This window comes from Hydra viridissima, unplaced genomic scaffold (assembly GCF_058129835.1).
Source record: "Hydra viridissima isolate aposymbiotic clone 2 unplaced genomic scaffold, HvirCarnegie_v1 scaffold_6, whole genome shotgun sequence".
In the NCBI taxonomy this organism is placed as follows: Eukaryota; Metazoa; Cnidaria; class Hydrozoa; order Anthoathecata; family Hydridae; genus Hydra; species Hydra viridissima.
In genome coordinates, this window is record NW_028324305.1 from 4354053 (window position 1) to 4377257 (window position 23205).

At 30.3% G+C, this 23205-nt stretch overlaps 1 protein-coding gene and 3 pseudogenes across 6 annotated transcripts; 2 read left to right on the forward strand and 2 right to left on the reverse strand.

Annotated features, from left to right (window-relative positions):
- Positions 1–3489: 3489 nt before the first annotated feature.
- On the forward strand, positions 3490–7227 carry LOC149886720 (uncharacterized). Of its 5 annotated transcripts, none has more exons than XR_016453789.1 (3): positions 3498–4926; positions 5792–5934; positions 6054–6178. XR_016453789.1 is itself a non-coding variant. In XM_090091914.1 (2 exons), exons 1-2 carry the CDS (start codon positions 3678–3680, stop codon positions 6935–6937), a joined length of 1998 nt encoding a protein of 665 aa, XP_089948040.1. In that variant the 5' UTR covers positions 3490–3677; the 3' UTR covers positions 6938–7227. The 5 variants fall into 5 exon arrangements, 3 of the variants coding, with proteins under 3 accessions (XP_089948040.1, XP_089948039.1, XP_089948038.1); XR_016453788.1 differs by having other exon boundaries at positions 5792–5889; positions 6054–6177; XM_090091914.1 differs by lacking the exons at positions 5792–5934; positions 6054–6178 and adding an exon at positions 6189–7227 and having other exon boundaries at positions 3490–4926.
- A 7263-nt stretch (positions 7228–14490) lies between these two features.
- Positions 14491–15059, reverse strand: LOC149886721 (uncharacterized; annotated as a pseudogene).
- A 719-nt stretch (positions 15060–15778) lies between these two features.
- Positions 15779–18186, reverse strand: LOC149886722 (uncharacterized; annotated as a pseudogene).
- A 460-nt stretch (positions 18187–18646) lies between these two features.
- Positions 18647–23144, forward strand: LOC149886723 (uncharacterized; annotated as a pseudogene). Its single transcript, XR_016453643.1, has 4 exons — positions 18647–18664; positions 19892–20061; positions 20181–20545; positions 21852–23144. The product of XR_016453643.1 is annotated as an uncharacterized LOC149886723 (transcript).
- Positions 23145–23205: the final 61 nt, after the last annotated feature.

The following is a 23205-nucleotide window of genomic DNA, read 5'->3' on the forward strand; positions in this document are numbered from 1 at the left end:
TATTGGAACAATTCTAATTAACACCTTTGGATCCCCATTCATAAAAACAGCCATCACCCCTAATAATGTCTTGGTCTATTCCACTGCGCCATCCTCTGATCTACCAAAAATAATTCGTTGTAAAGCAAACTTTTTTTGATATAAATCTCATCATAAACATACAATATTTACCAGCTTTACTCGGCATATATATATTTTCACATTAATATTTAGTGAGACAACCATACACACAAAATCTTTTTGGCATGATTTATAGATATAATCTGAAATTAAAAAACATATACTATTTGCTTTAAACGAATTCTAAAACTCCACGTTTAATTATATAAGTTTATTTACATTATATCATGTAACAATAACTTATAGTATTTAACATACAAAATTACATTTTCTCCTTTAAAAATTAGTCTGAGAGCAGAGGAATAATTCTCTAGAGCTGTAAAAAAAGGCCCCCACAAAAATCCCGATTGTGTGATGAATGGGCCTATAGCAGAGAACTCCATGTTTTTAATCCAATATTGGGAGAAATCAGCAAAGGACGTCTTGTTTTAACTTAACTTTTCATGTAAGAGATATTAAATTTGGCTAAGAATTGAAATATATATTTGATTATAGAAGAAATATATCTAGAATTTGAAAACAAGTTATTGGTTTTAAAAACAGGTTGGTTCAAGAAATAATGACCTGTTTATATTCTATGTTACTCAAACGTGTAATATGTTTGTGCCTATTAAACTTAAAAAACAAAATAAAAGTCAAATTTGTTCAATTCCAAACTATGAAAAATGATTAGAAATAGTCAAATTTGAAAAAGTCAAATTTGTCAAATTTGAAAAAGTCAAATTTGTCAAATAGTCAAATTTGAAAAAGTCAAATTTGTTCAACTCCAAACTATGAAAAATGATTAGAAATAGAACTTAGATTTAAAAGTTGTGCAAGTAGTCGGCGTGATAAGAATTTTCTTGAAAAGATATTAGATTTAAAAAAAAAAAATTTAAAGATTTGAAAAAAGAAATAAAAATTTCTAGAAAAATGTACGAAGAGCAACTAGTTGATAGAGCAAAGCATAACCCTATTTTGGTAGACCAATATGTAATTAACAGCTGAATGGTTGATGTTTTATCAAGGCGTTACGAAATTCTAATGTGGATATAACAAACGATGTTAAAGAAATTGTTTAACAAAAAGTTTCAGAATGTGTTTGTGGTTGAAGATGATGGTCCATTACCTGAATTCGATACTTACATTAATTCTTCACTTACTCATTGACGAAGTAGCCAATAGATTAAACGCATTAGATATTTCAAAAACAGATGGAGCTAACTTAATAAATCCAATTGTATTAAAAATTGCGCCTGTTCAATCGCTTATCCCTAAATATTGATGTTATTATCGCTTAACATTAATATTTAGGGCATCTTTATCGACATCACACCAATATTTAAGAAAGGCGATAAACTTAATCCTGGAAATTTTAGACCAGTATCACTCACATCTGTTTTATGTTAAATATTAGAAGGCTTAGTAAGGTCATGTTTAGAAAATTATCCTCATTTGAAAAGAGCAATATGGGTTTGTAAAAAGTAAATTGTGTACAACAAATCGATTGGAAATGTTGGACTTCATATCATATTTGTAAACTACAACAAATCCCAGTTGATAAAATACTTTTGGATTTAGTGAATACTTTTGACAAAAATTGCAGGCAAAGGGTATTTTTGGCTAGTCCGATTCTGATTGGAGAGAGGTTTTTAGTGGAATTCCTCAAGGTTCGGTATTGGGTCCTTTATTGTTTGTCATATTTATAAATGACTTGTTCATACTGTTTAAAAGTCTTACTAAAAAGTATGCTGATGATGCAAAGTTATTCGCTGATTTTTTTACAGAAAAGGTTTTAAACTTACAAAATGATCTAGAAAATATGATATGATTATAATATTAAATGAATATGATCTATAAAATGTAATTGATATTTTAGATTGAATATGTGATCTAGCTAATGGTTTGTGAAGTTTAACTTGGAGAAACATTTAGTGATGCATTATGGTAATAAAAACAAATGTTAAAAAAATTTAAATAAGTTTTAAAAACATTTGATTTGGGAAAGAGATCTTAGAGTTGTATTCTCAAAAACTATGACATGGAAAAACCTTCACAGAGTAACTTTACTGAATAATGGACTGAGAAAATTAACATTCGAAGAACGGCTGAAAAAATTAAACATTACAACATTAAAAGAGAGATGATAAAAAGGCGGTCTGATGCAACCTTTTGAATTATTTAATAATTTAAAGCAAATTCAGCAAGTAAAAGATTTCCAATTCAAAACAGAACGTTCAATAAGAGGACACAGTTTGCGATATGATAGAGAAATAACCAATTTTACTCTCAGGCACAATTTTCTATTTAGTAGTGCATTAACTAAGTGGAACAATGTATACATAAACAATTAATAGTCTGTAAAAGTGTGTAAAAATTCTCTCTGGCTTTGCCAATTACAGGTACTACTGCTACTGTTACTGCTACTGTTACAACTACTACTAATTTAAAGACAATTTTTCTACTTAATTTGAGCAAATCCACATGAATCTCTTTATTTTGTTGCTTGATCCTTTTGTAAACACTTTTTATTGAAACAACCTCTATATATATATATATATATATATATATATATATATATATATATATATATATATATATATATATATATATATATATATATATATATATATATATATATATATATAAAGCATAGTATTACTTAGTAAATTGTATGACAAGTTATAAATATAAAAGACAAGTTAATATATATATTAACTTGTCATTTATATTTATAACTTGTCATACAATTTACTAAGTAATACTATGCTTTAAGTAAAGCTTTTTGAAAAAAAAAAAAAAAAAAAGCATTCTTAAACACATAGACAGTTTGAATGAATAACTTTCCTCTTTATGTCAATTAAAGAGATATCATCTATCTTTCGTATATTAAAAGCTTAAGTATTTTTTACTTCAGTAAGTTTACTTTTGGGGTAATGAACAATATTTTCGGAAGAGTAGTGACAATATTGTTTCAGCTTTGTATCAAAAGAATAAAAAAAAAGAGATCTGGTTCGCCAAATATGCAATATATAGTTGCTAAGTTTTCTCAAAAATGTGACTGAGGTGGGAGAAGAAAAAATTTCGTGAAATTTTCAGGGCTCTTTTACATGTTAGAACACCATTATTTTACCTTTTATACAAGTTGAAACGCTTTCTGTTTACAGCGTCTGAAATAAACAACAAAATAGAGTCTTTCTATAAACCATCACCCAGATTATTGAATGATTCAATTTGGTTTCGTTGCTCAACTAGCTGGAACTCAATTACGTATAATACGTTTAAATGATATTGCGAGTTAACTTAAATAACTTTCAAAATGAAGTTTCGTTGTATCTAATTGAAGCTAATTTTCATGGAATCTTTTACTACTGTTGCTTCATTCTTTTATAAATATTTCCGGTTGAAAAAATCGCTTTCGCACCGTAATATAAATACACTTTCTTGCTGAGATCATGCGGATTATTATCGACAAATGAGCGTATAGTTAAAAGTACATACTGTACAAAAAGATTAATCTTGTGGAAAATAGTGCTATTTGTGATTCTTGAATATCAGTTCACAAAAAAAATTGTAAAATGATCAACAACAAGTTAAGTTTCATCGCGCTATTACTTTTAGCTGATTGTTTTTCATGTGACGACATTTTCGCTACTTTGTGCAATAGAATACTTTTTAAACAACCACCAAACTCTGATGAATTTCTTTACAAAGAAGTTATCAATGGCATATATATAAAAACAAATAAAGTGGTGGATAACTTTCCTCTCTTTGTCAATGAAAGAGGTAGCATCAGTTTTCAGTATAGTAAAATCATAAATGCTTTTTTATTTAATAAATGGTTTTTAGAAGAAAAATACAATTTGGGGTTAGGAGCTGAAGCAGACATTTCAAAAACAAACGATCCAAAAAGCTGGCTCAAAATTGCGGATCAAAAAAATAATGTTTTTGGAGGAGTAGTGACTAAATGGTTTCAGTATCGCATAAACAAAATTGTATACTTAAAAGAAAACTTAACTATTACCTGCACTAACGCTACGGATTGTCTGTTTCATGATTTGATCTTCAATTATAATAACCCTAATATAAACAATCCGCTGAAAGATTTTTTTACACCGGTAGAGAACTTGTTTTCTTATAACCGGCAAGTTTACAAACATTCGAAGTTTAATGCCTCAAGTTGGTATCTTTATTATTTGGATTCTTATTGGTATATCGGGTCGAACATTACTTCAGATTTAGCATATTGGGCCGTGTTTGATCATGCACTAAAACCAGAGTTTATAACAAACACATGGAAAAAGTATAATGGGAGGAGTAAAAAGTGGGAGGAGGAGGTTGGTGTAACATTTCAATGTCGAGGTTCAAATAAAACATGCAGCGACGATCGATGCACAATGAATGGTGTATGCAGTTTAAATCAACTTAACAAAAGCACTTGCACTTGTTTCTTTAGTTTCACTGGTGACGATTGTAGTAAAAAAAGTGAAGTATGCAAAAGCGATGTTGAAGTAGCGAACATTGAAGCTGGTTCGTTACGAGCCAAATTCTGTTTATTCACTAATAAATTTTATGATGATCTGTGTGCAAGAACGGTTTCAGGGGGTTATACTTGGACAAGTAGAGAAAGCTGCAAAGTTCCAACAAGAATAATAAAAAGAACAACAAGAGACACAAATGCCAAAGTGGCTTCAAACAATGGCTTCTTCACTAGGCATCTACCAGGCCTTTTTGCTGCCATTCTTTCGTTAATTGGTCCCTTGATAGTCTGTTGCATATTAAAATGTCAACACGGTATGAAGATATACTCATTATGGTGGTATTTGAGTAAGTTTGATTATTTATATACACTGTAGCAACAGCAAAAAAATATTTCCATTGAAGTTGATTTTTTCCTTCTTATATTCAGGATTGAAATTCCTAAAAAAATAAATAGATATAATTGGGAAAGTAATTGTAATTAGATGGTTGGAAGGGGTGAGGTTGTAACAGAACTTTACTTAAGCTATGATGTTACTTTTAATGCTTCGCATTAAGGTTAACTTTTAAACAAGAAAAAAAGATATCTTTCTTACTTAGCATTTGTTTTAAAATTCGAACCAATATCTTTATTATTATTTTGGCTTTTTTAATTATTTTTTTTATAGCATAATTAAATAAAAGCTATAATAAATGCCTACTTATGTTAAGCAGAAAGACGTATTTTTATGAGAATTTATTAATGCTAAGATCTAAATATCTCCACTTTTACTAGAGTTATTTTAAATTATGTTAACTTATACTAAAAAATGTTTGTTTACACTTTGATGGGTTGCGAGAATTTGGCTTTGACTGATATTAAAGTTTTCCTTTATTAATAAAACTGTTTTTCAATGAAAATCAGGGGTTATACAATTTTTTACATGTTAAATTAATTTTAATAGGAAAATCTTAATGCAGATGAATTTAATTTTTAAAAAATTTTTAAAAAAATTCTTTTATATACTTTTTTAACATAAAGGAATTTTCATAAATTTTTTTAAAATATTAAAAAAATTTATGAAAATTCCTTTAGATTAAAAAAACTCTTTTATAAACCCAGCAAGCACACAACGTTGAAACAACGTTTAAATAACGTTGATCGACGTTGATCAACGTTATTTCAACGTTTTTTCAAAGTTGTGTGCTTGCTGCGAGCTTCATTTGATTATAGTTAAGGGAAAAGTTTGTCTTCCTTACTGAGTGCATTGAAAAAGTATACTTCTGCAGACTATTTTTATTGTAAAGACACAATGTAGACACTGTGACATTGTAAGTTGTTGAGTGTAAACCAAACTCTTTTCAGATTAAACTAACGTAGGTGATTTTCTAGCTAAGATTAAATGTTTCCATTCATTTAATTACTGCTTTGAAAAAATGTGTTTTTTAAAAGATTTTTTCTTTTTTTTCTCTAATGGTACAAAACTTTGTTTTAGGCATGGTCATACTTCTTTGCTTTAAATCAGTTTATGATGTTTTTAGTCTTCGGATATATATACCGGAATTATTTTCCACTATGGACAAAATCGTTGCAGCTTTAGTACCTACATTTTACTTGTTTGTTTTATTAGAGGCCCAGTATTGTTATGAGAATAAGTATCTTGATAATACTGATGATGTCGATGAAATTGATCGCTACTTAACTTTGCTTTATGAGAAGGAACCTCAAGTTTTTATTTCTATTCAATGCTACCATTTATTGAGTACAGGAGGAAGTATACCCTCTTATAGAAAAGTCACTTCATATACCGAGTCAAAAAAAGTCAACTTTAAGACTTGGCGAGATATCTCAGATTGGAGTCAAGTACCAAGGACTAGAACGAAAGTTAGGCGTATTAATTTAACTAAAAAGCTTACCTTTGCGGATGACGAAACAAAAAACAATATTTCAAATGCTAAATCAAACTTGCTTGAAGCAAATCGAAGAAGAGATACCAATATTGAATCCTATTTCGAACTCAAAATAACTGGGTTTAAAGATTGTATAATCGCTGTTGATGGCAAACGTCCGTTTTGGATGAACAAAGTTTGCTTTCAACTTGCTAATCTCTTAGCTCTATCATGGCCATACAGATGGCTGCTGCGTTTTTACACAGAAACACTCGAGCGTTCAATTTGCAAAGAAATTTCTGTTATTGAAAGTTTACCTCCAAGCATAAATTTGGCCGGAGGGGTTATTGATTCCAATCAGTCTTTCCAATCAGAGCATATTGGTTTACCACCGCCGCTTTATTGCTGCACAAACTCAACTTTTTTAAGTGACTCTGAGACAATAGAGCCTGTACTTCCTCCACCGTACCCTCATGATGAAATAAGATAATGAAAGTGTTTCGTAAATTGGTATAATGTGCAATGAGAGTTATTTAAAATCTTGACTTTGGAAAATTCGAAAATGATAAATAATATTTTGAGCATATGCCAATCGGTACAACCTAACCGATAAATCGAATTTCGTTCAAGGATACAAAAATATCTCCGTTCAGTTAATGCGTATATTTTTTATCATGGTGTCCTCTATTTTCAATGACGCTCCGCAGATCTCAATTATATGTTGAACCTTACGTATAGACTTTAAAAGAAAAATGCTTCTGATTTTCCTCCTTGCATAAATATTTTTATCCCTAGTTACTTGCATTAACACTTCTTCCCATATTCTCATACAGAACGTGGTAGTAAAATATTCCAAAAATAAGAGTGTTTCTTAGCTCTCTTTTACTATCTCTCCTTTGCCTTAGATTAAAAAGCAGAATATCTATTTAAGGACTAAAATGTGGCTAATTGAAAGCCGTGTTATGTAAAAGGAAACCCTTTAACCTAACCTATGTTGTTAAATTTATCCTCACCCAAAAACATAAGTTATTGTTGGGATGGCTATGAAAAGAAGTAAAATTGTTAAAGATTTTTCTTAAGTTCAACCTTTAAGATAAGCAAACTCACAGTAACAAAACTATACAGCTATAATTTTGTTATACAAAAAAAGGCAATAAGTTATACATAATTATATAAACGTTATATAATATACATATTATATAAACGTTTTATATTATAAACATTTTATATTGTAAACGTTTTATATTAATTATGTAATACACATATAAACGTTTAAAAATAGTACTTTTTACAAAAACTACACAACAAAAGCTACAAATTAAGATAATGCCTTCTGCTGCCAAGGTAAATCTTTAATGCAAGTTTAGAACCAAGGTGACGCATGAGCTTTATCACTCTATACTATGATGTGCAATCGAGGTACGCATCTTCGGTACAAATATGTGAAAAGCTGTTTAATTATTTTGTAGCAAAAGTATGATAAATTTAAAACCGCAATTTTGGCCGAACATATGCCTAAGTTCGGCTGAACCAAACACTCAGCAAATTGACCAAACGTTCTGCATTGCCAAATATAATAACTAGGTATAACATTGCTATATAATAACTAGGTTTCTTTGGTCTAAATTTAAAACTTTGACTTTTTCTTCACTGCTATTTAACAAAATAAATCTAAACGAAATAAAAATAAAAATTATACTTTGTAATTATACTAATTCCAATTTGAATATTAGAACGTTTTAAGTATATATGCTCCCGTCGAAAAATTACTTATCCGGTATAAACACATAAGGAAATTGAGCTTCCCTCAAAAATTATGCACATTCATAACTCCGTTCAGTTTATGTACGTATTTGTATCAAGGTGTGTTCTATTTCAATAGAGTAGCACGCTTAAACACCACTTAAAAATGTACTTTCAATGAAAACCAACAATAAGTTAAAGTAAAGCTAATTGCTGCTGGGGTATATGATTTTGCCGATTGTTTGGCTGGCTCAATCAACAAAATGACCGAACGTTCGCATTTGTACCACTGCTATATTGGTGATTCCACCGTTACTTACGGGACAATTCAATTTTCTTAATACCAATCTTTTAGTTATATATTTTTTATCTTAAAAGATTAGATGCTCATATAAGTATGTATCATGCCGAAATCATTTAATTGTTAAAATGTATATTTTAAATTCTTTCAACTATGAATTGTTTTGGAACAATATTTCATTATATAGTGTATTACTTACGGGACTCAAAAAAAACATTATGCTAAACCTGCTGTTTTCATTTGGATACTTCAAGCAAATTATTTTATCTATGTAAACGAGCTTCTCAAAATAAATCTAGTAGTTTTCATTCTATATAAAATTAATAATTAGAAACTTTTATCAATTTATTTAAGCCTTAAAAATCAAATTAAGTTAGCGTTACTTACGGGGACAGAAATAAACTTTACTTACGGGACATAGCTTATTAATAACCATAACAAACAGATTTTTTAACATTAAAAGTTAAAGAACTTTCAAATAATTTCTATACATCAGCATTACATTACACAGACATATATATGTATATAGACATATATTTCTAAATATTACATCTGTATTTTACATATATTTTTTTATCTATAAACATATTACATATGTCTAGACATGTATCATATATTTATGAAAAAAATTTGTGTTTTTAATAATTATCATAAGCATCAAGAAAGATAATTTGTCATTTATTATTTTTTTCGTAGCATATACTTCTTCACTTCAATTTTGGGATTAGCTGTGGTATTCTAAAAAAATGATTAAAAATAAGTAAAATTAAAATCTAAAATTTATTTTATTGTCTGTTTTATGTGCATCCTAATTTTACACATTTTACAAAAGTTCAAAAAACTAATTAACAAAATACATAAAAACTTGCATTCCCATTAACTTTGTTTTTTTTTTGCAACTTTGATTTTTGGAGTTATTGTTTCTGACTCAGAGGAATATCGTTTTGTTTTTATAAAAAAGGAAAAGTAATGAAAAGTGGAAATCCCTTTTGCATAATTTGATTTCTGAAATATCTCTTGTTGATTTAGTTTACTGCTTCTCTGATGAATATGGTCAGATAAAATTAAAGAAATTCAAAAATTTGGGTTAGTATTAAAAACTGTTAATAATAGGCTTTCTGGTTAAAACCTGATTAGAAGCAATTCTTTTAACAACTGCTCCCAAGCCATCTATAGGTCTCTTTCCATGACTTTTTGCAGTATAGTGCCATTTGATGGCAATCCCATATATTTTTTGGAGCTTTTGAGTACCTGCATTAATAAATCTGTTCATAAATTGGTTTGATGGACCATCTGTCTAAACTCTTAACTCTTAAATATCCTTTGGTAGGCTTTGAATTAATTTATCAAAATATACTGATGATGTTTCTTTATCATTAGAAGTACAATCACTAACAATTGCATGACGGTTTTTCGTACTTTAAAACCAAATCACAGAAGTAAAGATAGTTATCTGATGTTGATCCCAGTGTGCATTTTGAACCTCATCTTGAGAAAAACATTAGTAATTTTCTGCGTAATCCATTTATATCACTGCTATTCCACTTACCTCTTTTGTGCTGTTTTTGTCAGATTCTAAACTTTTGTGTTATATGCTCTTTATTGCCATTATTTCTGATAGCAACTCTATCTTTTATTCCAGGAGACATATGGCTAATATCATCATTTTCATAAAATTCAAAGACTTTTTGCTTGATTTCTTCATTTAAGAAAGTTGCTCCTGTATACTCAATAGAACTTTCTACATTTTTGCAATTTAGTTCAACAGCTAATTTTAGAGTAGCTGCTTTTTGCTTTGAGGGGCTATTAGGTAACATTGTTTTTACTTTATTTGCAACTCTTGACAGAGAAGAACGTGTACTATATGGCTGCCTGTAGCAAATATTTTCATTAATTTTATTTGAAGTTTCTTTTCTCCACATAGCTTTTTTTTCCCTTTCTTTTATCTTTTTTTCTGTATCAGACTTATGTTTTTTATCTTTTGGCAACTTTCTGTATTCTGGCGCTATTGCAGTTTCTCCCCCCCCCCCTTTTTTTTTTTTATGATTGATTATGATAGAAAATTTTATGCTGATTCAGAAAAATATAAAAACATAGGCCTGAAAATCAACGGAAAGTGCTCTAATTCGAAGTCAAAGTTGTAAAAAGTCCCACTAAAAACCCTAATATTCGCCATTTTTTTTCAAAACGCTTTCATTTTTAACGAAAACCTATTACTGTTACATTGCGCAATAAACAGACCTGGTTTCCATCAGCCTTTGCATTACTGTTTTAAAGTATTATAACGAAATTGTTGTAACGAAATGAAATTAATGGAAGATTTCAAATAAAGGTTGAACGTAGAGTTTGAGAATGCAGACAAACTGATGAATAATTATCATCGTATCGTACACTGGTTTTTTTATTATAAAAAAATGGTTTAAAGGTTACTATTTCTAAATTTTACATGTGATAAAACAACAATGAACTAAGTTTCAAAAGTTCTTCTTTTAGGAAAAAAAACTGTTGATTTCTTTTTTAAAAATTATTACAAAAGTACATTACTTGCAATATAGTTTATTCTCTAATAAATCAAAAAACGGCTATTTTCATTGCCACAAAAACTTGCGCAAGATAAACATACTTTAACAACTTTTTTAACGTAAAAACCATGCTATTTATTTTTTGTTTTTGTCAGCAAAAAGATCATTAACTTATTATTTTCAAAATGGTGAATATTAGGGTTTTTAGTGGGATTTTTTACAACTTTGACTTTGAATTAGAGCACTTTCCGTTGATTTTCAGGCCTATGTTTTTATATTTTTCTGAATCAGCATAAAATTCTCTATCATAATCAATCATAAAAAAAAAAAAAAGGGGGGGGGGGGGGGAGAAACTGCAGTAGCGCACAGTGCCTCACAGCTGCGGAAAAACGGCAAAAACCCTCAAATCAGTGTTTCTGAATGGATTTCAACCTTTTTTGGCTCTAAATATATTAAAATTTAATCAGTAACCCAACCCGAAAGTCAGAAAATAATTTTGCACACTTTTTTCAAAATATTTTTGCAAATTTGCAAATTCTGAATTTTTTTCCCACTTTCTCAACATGCTATTCTGTCGTTTTTTATTGTACTTATAGAGACAAATTCATAAATATATATATAGTTTATTTACATAAAAAGTGACAAATTTTCATTGTTTTTAAACACTCTACATATAATCCTTTAATAACAGCTGATTTTGTCAGTAAACAGTGAAAACAATAAAGATTACATTATTCAGAAACAAATATCTACAATTTTTGTATGTTGTAACATAACATATATAACATGTAACAATATAATTTAGATTTAAACAAAAAAACTAAACTTAGTGTTTCAGCAAGTTAAGAACTTGTTCAGACAAGGGGTTTCCATTGGAAGATTTGTGTTTTATGAAGTTGATCGACGAAATTTCTGGATCAGTTCTGATCAGCAAATATTGAAATTGATTTTTCATAACATTGAGTCTGGAAATTTTGCATGAATGGTTTAACCTAGCATGTCTTATCACTTTATTTTGGGCCTCCTGAGCCTCCTCAGAATAATAACCAATGGGTAGTTCTAGATTTTCAGCAATTGCAGGTCCATGAACTAGAAGTTTGTGAAGAATTGGAGGCATTCTGTACCAATCATAGTTATTAACTATAAAGGCTAGAGTCTCATTGCAGTATTGGCTAAATCTATCAATATCTAGGTCATACCCTGAACAAACAGCTTGAAGAACTGTCCTCAACCGGAGAATCAACTCAACCTGAACTCCTGTTATGTCAGCAAAAGCCTCACCATGCATGAATGCTCTTCGGGCAGTATTACCATCATTTGTATTCCCAAATCCAGTTTTTGGAACATCTACCAGTAAACTAAGTTCTGCTCTAAACCTATCTTGAATAGTTTTTTTTCTAGCTTGAACAAGTACCTTATCTTCGGCTAACCTGACATCTGTCCTTGGAATAGTCATCTCCAGTCTGTAGCCTAAATGAAGTATGTATTCAAAACATTTAATCCAACAATGCAATGATGATAAACCAAGGGACATAGCATCATCATTCACAGGTTTAATTTTAACTAGATCTAGCTTGTTCATTTCTGATGGTTTCGCACCACAAATATTGCAGCTAGCAGATGATTTTGTGTTGGTTAAGGCATTAACCACTTTGCCATCAAACATGGTTAGTTCAACATGAGATTTTTTATTGATACTGACTTTTCTTCCATCAGCAAGTGTAATAATCTCAACATAATCTTCCAAATCAGCAATCTGATCACAAATGTGTTTTTCTTCTGACTTGCTAAGTTCTGTGGTTTCTTTTTTGTATTGAAGACGAAGAGGTCTGAAAAAATGAGAACTATTTGGTTTCTTATTCTCCCAAATTGTTTTACTTTCTACACTTAACTTAAGAGGTACAATTGCAATTTGGAAAAGGGATTCTTCATTTTTTTTAGCCTCCTCAATGTCTGTGTTATCATACCTTTGTTTATACAAACTTTGGCTTGATGCACCATCAAACCCTGCTTTTAGAATAAAACTACCATTGAGCACATTTTGATCTGTATCCAGAGTTTTTAAATTGTCTTCACTTAATACAATAACTTTTTTAAGAGTATGATTCACCATGGACTGTAATTTACTATCAGCAGAAGTTTCAGTTACAACAAGGTCCTCTGGATAACAATTACTTTTTTCCTTGAATAGAGCATGTAATGTTGGATAAATATTGGCATTGTATTTGATTGAGAAGTTTCTTATCATTTGATACTGATCATCACTGAGATCACAATTAATTTTTAATGAAAGTGCTTCTTTCTCACTCATCATTATCGGTTCTTTGCTGTCCATACTTTTTCTGATTTCAGATGCTTTCTGAATAGACTCTTTAACCACATAAGCAAAGTCTTTTAAGTTACCTGATGATTTTGCACTTTTAACAGCAGCCAGAGCTAAAACCTCTGGATCATGCGCAGATAATCCAACAACTCTTGTTCGCTTACTTCTCTCTCCTAGATCTTTCCAATCTTTCTTTGGTCGCCCTTCACTGAACTCTTTTCTGCTTACATTGTCAGCTTTCATAACAATTTGAATTTCGGTTTGCAACCATTTTTTTTCTTTCATTAACAGCCTGTCATATGTTTTGTTTACTGCAATCCACTTAGCTTTCAATTTTATCACCAAAATTCGGATTTTTTCTGTTAATTCTTCACTATGCACTTTTTCACCATCCAAACCTTCTGATATCAAAATTTCCTCATAAAGGAGGCTCACAATATCCTTGTTAGTTATACAAATTTCTCTTACTTTGGGAATCAAGTCTATTATTTTCATTTTGAGATGTAATCACAAAGGCACATATTACTAACTAATTTTTTGGATTTTTAAAAAACTTTTTGTAGTCTAGTCAAATTAGGGTCCAACCTGGACAAAATTTGGATAAAGATGAATTTGGTATCATTCGAAGCGTAATTTTATCTACTTTAACATATCCAAAATCCACCAAAATCCATTTTGGGCAAAAAAAGTTATGATTACTTTAGCTCACCTCGCTTTTATTCAAATTTATTGAAAATACAAAAAAAACTCGTCGTGTTTACTGTCAATAAGTTGTAATAACTTATTATAAAGTTGCTTAGTCTTTATGAAATTTTGCGCAGATATAGCCTAATGTGTAAAAATTTAAAAAAATGAAATGTGCTTCAGAAATCTTTTAAATGCTGATGTCAGCAGTTTTTTTACAATATTTTTTATATAGGCTAATACTTATGGTATATTAAATTACCTTTATTTAAAAATTTATTAGATGTATAGTTGATATTGAGACTGAAATAAAAAAAACTTGTTTATTAGTATAACTAATTAAAAAAACAAGCATTTTTGAAATACTTTCTTTCATAATAAATATATTTTGAACTACTTTTGAATAATTTTTCATTTAAGGTTTAAATATTAGTACTTTTTACACTCGACTAATATAATTAGAAATAATATCAAAAGTCAAACATTTTTTCAAAAATGTTTCCATCTCCATCTTCACTACTTTCATATTCATTTTCGCTGTCATCGATATTGACGTTATTTTTTGGTGTATTTGTGCACTCCAAACCTTGGCACTGTCGCAGGCTGTCATGCAATTTATTCCATGACGTCGACATTGGCATTGTTTTCCACATGGTGTTTTAGTATTAGTGCTGCAGTTACATCTTATGATATTAAGAATGTGAATTGGTGCAGGATCCTGAATAAAAAAATACTTAAGTTGAAAAGTTAATTAAAACTATTTTTGGGAGCTGGTTTAAACTTAGATTGTTTATTGAAAAATGAGTATTTTCAAAAAATACGTTTTGAAAGTGAAATCGGCATATGTGGTTTATTTTGCTGCTCCAGTATACGTACCTTGTCTGTCTTTATAGGTACTAAAACGTCATTTTCCCTTCTCCATCCCCACTTTGTTTCATCCATATTGACTCCCAACCATTGCTGAATACTTGATCGCGCTTTCAGTTGGTGGTAGTCGTTCTGGCTGAATTCCTTTTTTGGAAGTTGCCACCATTCTCATATATTCTTGTTTCCTAAATTGTGCTAGCAAGACTTGTTTATTTTTTTCACCTATAGTAATAGTTGAGCTTAATTAAACCTCTGCAAAACAATATGGACGTATAATTATAAAATAAACAATATTATAAATCAATAAAAAAAAATATGATCATTGCCTTGCACACCATACATGTTCAAAGCCACTTGTATTCCAACATTAGTTACCTGATCTTGTGTTGCAAAGGGATTTTGGAATACTGTGCATAAAGATTGAGCAAACTCACTATTCGATTCAATAAACTTCAGTACAGCTATCTTTCCTTGACCAAAAAGTGCAGAGGTAGTATCACATCCACTCCATGCATGGATAAACAACAAACATTTTCTCACATCATATAATAAACTTAATGTAACATTCCTTATGCTGATTGTTTCCGTATTTTTTTTCTTACTTTTTTTAGCTTTACGGCGCAAACAAATCTCACACATGGTTTGATCCCACATGTGAACCAACATGACAAGAATGTCTGTATCATCAGCTATGATAGCCACACATTTTCCATTTTGTACAAGCTCAAATTCCTTTTGTAGCAATGGTTCTGTCAGCGTCTCCTTCGCATTCAGCTACTATATGAACTTTTTCTCTTAGCTTTATTACCAATGCTTTGATCAAAGCAGTTTTGTTAATGTTGTTTGACAGAAATTCAGATTGTTTGCAGTTCACTTGGTTTTTTGGTTGGAATACAATGTAGATAGACTTTCTTGCTCTCCTTTGATGTTCTTGATCTTTGATGGATGATTTGTAACCATCAAAAATAATTAAAGTATGATTACCATACTTTTTTGTAATATATGTACAATATTGTTCAATAATGTCTGAATATGTAGCTGGGAGACTCCAAAAAACTCGATGCAGCAAAGCTCCGCCGTCAAGAATGTAGGTTGTGTCATTATTCACTGTTAAAGTTGTTGGATCCTTAATGAGTTCTCTACCAAGCTCTGCTTTGTTTGGTTTCCTCATTAATCCATCTTTGAATAGAGATGTGGGCTCCGGTGTTAATTCATATTCAAAGCAGTCAGTCAAATCTTCAACCCTCTCATTTAGCATGATTAGTCTTTGGAACAAAACATTAGGATCTACGTGGACTGCATTGCCATTAACTTTAACAGATGGCATCAACTTGGTAAGTGTCTTGACCTGCTTTGAACGCTTGATAACTGCTTGATTGACTGCAACATTATTAAGACTGTTTTGAATCTCTAAACCCACATTTTCTGCTTGATCACAATTGATTTCATCATCCTTATCAGCACATAGGCCAGTAAATATGCATTGAAGTCCTGAGTCTTGAAATTCAAATGGGTTAAACAGTTCAAGCTGCTCCTTTAATGCTTTTAAATCTTTAGTATCTCTTTTTCGCCGAGACTCACCAGATCAATGATATATTAAGAATAACTAGATGTCTAACTGCCGTAAATCGGTATAAGAAAAAGTGAAGCAAAAATCGGCCATTATGGGGGGCAAAATCTTTACGCTATTTATCAAAACAAAACAAATACGAAGCTTTTGATTTGTTAAATTTGCCCCCCATAATGGCCGATTTTTGCTTCAAAAAATACGCGAAAGTTAGACATCTAGTTATTTTTAATATATCATTGCACCAGATTCACAATGTTGCTGACTGCTCTCAAAACGATGCTTTGTCAATGCTGACATGGAATCATGGATTGCTCCGCATTCGTGCAAGGTACTGACCCAAAGATTCCTTGTAGTCTCTGATATACCCCTTCCTCTGGTTAAGCCTCCATTGCTTTTTATTGATTTCATCATGCACTGTTCAATTACTAAATCAGGCCAAAGACCAGCCCAATATCGATCTGTGCGTCCAATACAATGGTAACCTGATTTACAGTATTGCTCATAAAGCCAAGGACGTTCTGAATTAAATGAGTGCATGGATTGTAGATATAACCGAGCACGTTTGGCATAGTTTATATGCCCTGTTGCGGCAAATAAATTAAGCATCAGCCTGATAGCTTTAAGATGTTCGTGCCAGTTCCCAGTTCTTTCTGCTCTGATGAACATTTTGATAATGCTAATGTATTGAAGATATTGCAACCATAGTTTTGCTGTTCTGGATGAATGGGAAAGCTGTATTTTTAAATTTTTAATAAGATTTGTGAATCTTATAACTACACTGCCATTGTTTATCTCTTCCAAATCCATGTTTCCTTGGACCAGATCCTAATACATATTTTCTAGAGAACTATCAGCTTCATCTTTGGGGCTTTGTTTAAAAAGTAGACTCATTAAGGCAGACTCAACTAAGAAGTGAGCTCTTAGTGCTCTAGCTACTGCTTTACCAGTCATTATATGCGTGACAGAGTTGCTTGCATAAATTAGTTCGAGTAATCTATTCAGCCCTTTTCCCTCCGTGACATGCCAATACTTCCTAGGAAGCTCATTAAGATGTGGAATCCTCCCAATCGAATAACTATATCCAATTGCTTAGACTTTGTAATTTCGTAAGCTTTTAACCATAAAGGCTGATCAAAAGTTACACTTGGAGTAGGTAAATTGATTAATTTTGCTTGGATTTGTATAAAAACTAGTGCAGAATAAATGGAGTTTTCATCAGATGGGTTTAAGTTAATGATAGGCGCCATGAATATCTCACTTTTTCCGAGATGACATTTATTATTATGATGAAGTTGCATAAATCTTCAACATTCAGCTCTACAGTTTACCAAGTACACAAAATATATTATTTGAAAAGAAAAATTAGCGCATTTTGAGCATGCTATCCTGGTATTAAAGTAAAAAATGATGATGTCAGCATTTTATGTAATTAATCTTTACATTTTTATAATTTGTAAACTTTAAACTATATTTTTACAAAATATTATATGAATTGCGTCACTTTTCGCTGAATTATCACAACTTTTTGACAGCAAGTTGTACGGGTTTAGTTTATTTAAAAAAAAAAAATCTACAAAGTGAGGTCAACAATAATATTTATAACTTTTTTTGCCCAAAATGTATTTTGGTGGATTTTGGATATGTTAAAGTAGATAAAATTACGCTTCGAATGATACCAAATTCATTTATATCCAAATTTTGTCCAGGTTAGCCCTTTTTTAGACTTATTTTGACTAGACTATTGCGGATTTCTTATTAATTGCAAAAAACTTTAAAATTCAATTTCTCGAAAACGTGCTACTTTGGGGCGGGTTTTTTTTTCCGGGCATTCCTGTATATATTCAAGATACTTCCCCATCAAAATTCAGGGTGGACAAGTGTGGACATTTTTAGAAAAACTAAATATTGTGAATATTATTTTCTGAAAATTTTTAATTTTTTCACAAATTGTGAAATTCGAACATTAATTTTTGGTGTCGATGAAAGTCCAATGTCAGTTACTTACCGGATGATATAATATATATATGATGTTCACCGAAAAAATGAAAGAAAAATTTTTAAAAATGACCATTTTGTGACAATTTTAAGATCTACTTGAAAACTCTAAAATTTCTAGTGAATTTTTGCCCACAAACAACCTGCATATAACAAGCTCACAAAAAGAGTAAAAATTTACAAAATCATAAAAAATGGGTTTACCTTGTTCAGTATGCTTATAACAATCAAGATAAAGTTAAAAAACATCAAAATAAATTTAAAAAATTAATAGGGTTTTTGCCGTTTTTTCGTATCTGAGAGGCACTGTGTAGCGCCCTGTATTCTTCCCTTTTTTTTTTCTCGGTGTTTCTAAACATTAATTTTTTTCCCTTGCTGAAATAGGATTCAATCGTCTCCATTTACTCTGACTTTCTGTATAAGTTTTAGTCATTAATTTTTATTTTGGTCTGAAATGAAGATAAAGATTGTCAATAAGTTGTATAAAGTTCAAAACACTTTCCTTAAGATTTTCCATCCATTAAAAGATAGTTTTGTAAATAGTTCGTTGTATTTTGAATTTTAAATATCAAAGCGTTTTGGATAAGTTTCTAACTTTTAAGACTATGCAAGCCGTCACTTACGGGACATTGAGCCGTTACTTACAGGACCAAAATAAACATTATCTGCAGGCTCTAAGGAAATGCTTCAAGTGTCAGATTTTTAGTTTTAAATATAGAAAAAGTAGTTTATTATGATTGTTATAATCATTTCCCTTATTAGATACTGTTTTTAAGCATGAACTTAATAAAAATGACATATTTGTTACTTACGAGTCATTCACATTGTTGGAAAATTAAAACAAATATTATGTATTGTCAAAAAAATGACACTTATTTAAGTAATTTATATTTTTAAACTTCAAATATGAAGTATTAAATTTGTGGTAGTTAATCTTTAAAAAAACAATTCCTCTTACTGCTATACGCTTTAATCAATAAGCAACTTATTTACAACTTATTCATAAAAATTAACGCACAGCTTTAAGCCGCCTTTTAGCTAATTGTTTTTTATGTGATGACATTTTTGCAACTTTGTGTAGTAGAATACTATTTAAACAACCACAAAACTCTAATGAATTTCTTTACAAAGAAGTAATTAACGGCATATATTTAAAGACAAACAAAGTGGTGGATAACTTTCCTCTCTATGTCAATGAAAGAGGCAGAATCAGTTTTCAGCATAATAAAATCATAAATGCTTTTTACTTTATAAACTCGTTTCCTGGAGAAACTTAATACTTGGGGTTAGGAGATAAAGCAAACATCACAAAAGTAAACGATCCAAAAGATTTGTTCTTTAATTATAACAACCCTCAAGTAAAGGATCCGCTTAAAGGTTCTTTTACACCGGTAGAGAACTTGTATTCATTTAACCGGCAAGTTTACAAACATTCTAAGTTCAATACCTCAAGTTTGTATCTTTATTATTTGGATTCTTATTGGTATATCGGGCCGAGCATTACTTCAGATCTAGCATATTGGGCTGTGTTTGATCGTGCACTAAAACCAGAGTTTATAACAGACACATGGAAAAGTATAATGGGAGGAGTAAAAAATGGGAGGAGGAGGTTGGTGTAACATTTCAATGTCGAGGTTCAAATAAACCATGCAGCGACGATCGATGCACAATGAATGGTGTATACAGTTTAAATCAACTTAACAAAAGCACTTGCACTTGTTTCTTTAGTTTCACTGGTGACGATTGTAGTAAAAAAAGTGAAGCATGCAAAAGTGATGTTGAAGTAGCGAACATTGAAGCTGGCTCGTTAAGGGCTGAATTTTGTTTATCCACTCATAGCTTTTATGATGTTCTGTGTGCAAAAACAGTTTCAGGGGGTTGCGCTTGGAGAAGTAAAGAAACTTGCAAAGTTCTAAAAAGAATAGCAAAAGCAACAGCGGCAAACACAAATGAGGGGTCTCCAGACATTTTCTTATTTAGATTTCTAATGGGTATTTTTATTTTCATTCTTTTGTTATTCGGCCCCTGCATGGTCTGTTGCATATTAAAATGTCACCACTGTTTGAGGATATATTCATTATGGTGATATTTCAGTAAGTTTGATTGTTTATATACACAGTAGCAATAGCAAAAAAATTTTTTCATTTAAAGTTTGGTTAATTTTTTCCTTCTTATATCCAGGACAGAAATTCCTAAAAAAAAATTCCTAAAAAAAAAATAAATAAATGGGGAAAAAAATTTTAATTTGATGGTTGAAAGGGTTGAGGTTGTAACAGAACTTTACTTAGGCTATGATGTTACCTTTAATATCTCGCATGAAGATTAATATTTAAACAAGAAAAAAAAGATATCTTTCTTACTCAACATTTGCTTTAAAACTCTATCCGATATCTAAATCATTATTTTGGCATTTATTGCAGCTTTTTTTATATTGTTTTATTTAAGTTTACTTTTGCTAACTTATGTTAAGCAGACTTACTTTTATGAGCATTTATTAATGCTAAGGTTTAAATATCTCCACTTTTACAAGAGTCATTTTAAATTATGTGAACTTATACTAAAAAGTATGTTTGTTTATACTTTAATAGGTTGCAGGAATTTTGCTTTAACTAATATTATAGCTTTTCTTTACAAAAGAAACTGTTTTTCAATGAATTAGGTGTTGTTCAATTTTTACCAGTCAAATAATATTAGAAGGAAGTTTTTAATGAAAACTAATTTAATTTTTAAGAAGTAAATGCTTAAGACAAATTTTTACCATGTAAAATTAGGTTAGTAGGAAATTAATAAGAAATAAAATTGAAAAAAAAACACCACCAAAAAATACTTTAAATATTTACGAAAGACATTAAATATCTTATAAAAAGTTATTGAAAGACCCGAAGTAATCACAACCAATGACATCAATGAATCAATCACAACCTGTTTTTCTCCTCTCTATAACTTTTATTTAAAAGCGTTATTCTGTTTCATATTTTACTTTTGAGTTTTAATCAATAGTCTTTAATCTTGAAAAATCAATATCTCGTAGTGTCTGTTTAGTCTACAATCTTGAAAATTTAATTTCTCGTAGTTTCTATTTAGCAAAATGTTTTTATCGTGAGTTAGTTGCTGAGTAATACTGATTTTTTTTAAAAAACTCCTCATTTATAAACGTTATTTTATCATTGTTTTAAAAAATCTTCTACAGACCTTTTTTTTGTTAAGATGCAAAGTAGACACATTGACAATATAAGCTGTTTTGTGTAAATCAAACTCTTTTCAGATTAAACTTACATAGGTAGCAGTTAATGATTTTTTAACTTAGAATAAATGCATTCATTCTATTACTTACCGCTTTAAAAAATATCTTTTTTCAAAAGATTTTATAGTTTGTAATGATGCAAAACTTTGTTTTAGGCATGGTCATACTTCTTTGCTTTGAATTAGTTGCAGATGTTTTTAGTCTTCAGATATATGGACCGGAATTCTTTTTCACTATGGATATAATCGCTGCAGTTTCAACACCTATATTTTATTTGTTCGTTTTATTAGAGGCCCAGTATTGTTATGAGAATAAGTATCTTGATAAAACTGATGATGTTGATGAAATTAATCGCTACTTAACGATGCTTTATGAGAAGGAACCTCAAGTTTTTATTACTGTTCAATGCTACCATATTGTAACTTCAGCAGGAGATTCACCCAATGATGAAAGAGTAAATTCATTTACCAACTCAAAAAAGCTTAATTTTAGTACTTGGCGAGATGTCTCTGATCGCAGTCAAGTACCAATTGCTCGGAAAGTTACGCGTATTAATTTAACTAAAAAGCTCACCTTTGCAGATAATGAAACAAAAAACAATATTTTAAATGTTAAATCAAACTTGCTTGAAGCAAATCGAAGAAGAGATACCAATATTGATTCCTTTCACGAACTCAAAATAACTGGGTTTAAAGATTGTATAATCGCTGTTGATGGCAAACGTCCGTTTTGGATGAACAAAGTTTGCTTTCAACTTGCTAATCTCTTAGCTCTATCATGGCCATACAGATGGCTGCTGCGTTTTTACACAGAAACACTCGAGCGTTCAATTTGCAAAGAAATTTCTGTTATTGAAAGTTTACCTCCAAGCATAAATTTGGCCGGAGGGGTTATTGATTCCAATCAGTCTTTCCAATCAGAGTATATTGGTTTACCACCGCCGCTTTATTGCTGCACAAACTCAACTTTTTTAAGTGACTCTGAGACAATAGAGCCTGTACTTCCTCCACCGTACCCTCATGATGAAATAAGATAATGAAAGTGTTTCGTAAATTGGTATAATGTGCAATGAGAGTTATTTAAAATCTTGACTTTGGAAAATTCGAAAATGATATTTTCTATTTGGAGCATATACAAATCAACAACCTGTTGTTTTTTTTTTGTTTATTTTATTGTTATAACTTTTTTAAACATCGATATTTGTTTAAAAATGTTAATATATAGTCAAACAGTTAGTTATTAGCGTGATTAGAACTCTCGTATTGTTTAGAAATCTCGAATGAATATCAAAGAAATCGAAAAGTTCAAGTGAAAAATTATAAAGTTTTAGTGTACCCGTCAAAAACTGGCTCAATCGGTACAACCTTACCGATAAATCGAATTTCGTTAAAGAATACAAAAATATATCCGTTCAGTTCATGCGTATATTTATGTCATGGTGTCCTCTATTTTCAATGACGTTCCGCAGAGCTCATTTAAATGTTGAACCATACCATGGAAGTATTAGAG

Excerpts from the sequence above, each read along its gene's own strand:
- LOC149886720 (XM_090091912.1), top strand. The coding sequence starts at position 3,678 with ATGATCAACAACAAGTTAAGTTTCATCGCGCTATTACTTTTAGCTGAT. Across the intron at positions 4,927-6,053 it reads CTCATTATGGTGGTATTTGA|GCATGGTCATACTTCTTTGC; the intron begins GTAAGTTTGATT and ends ACTTTGTTTTAG.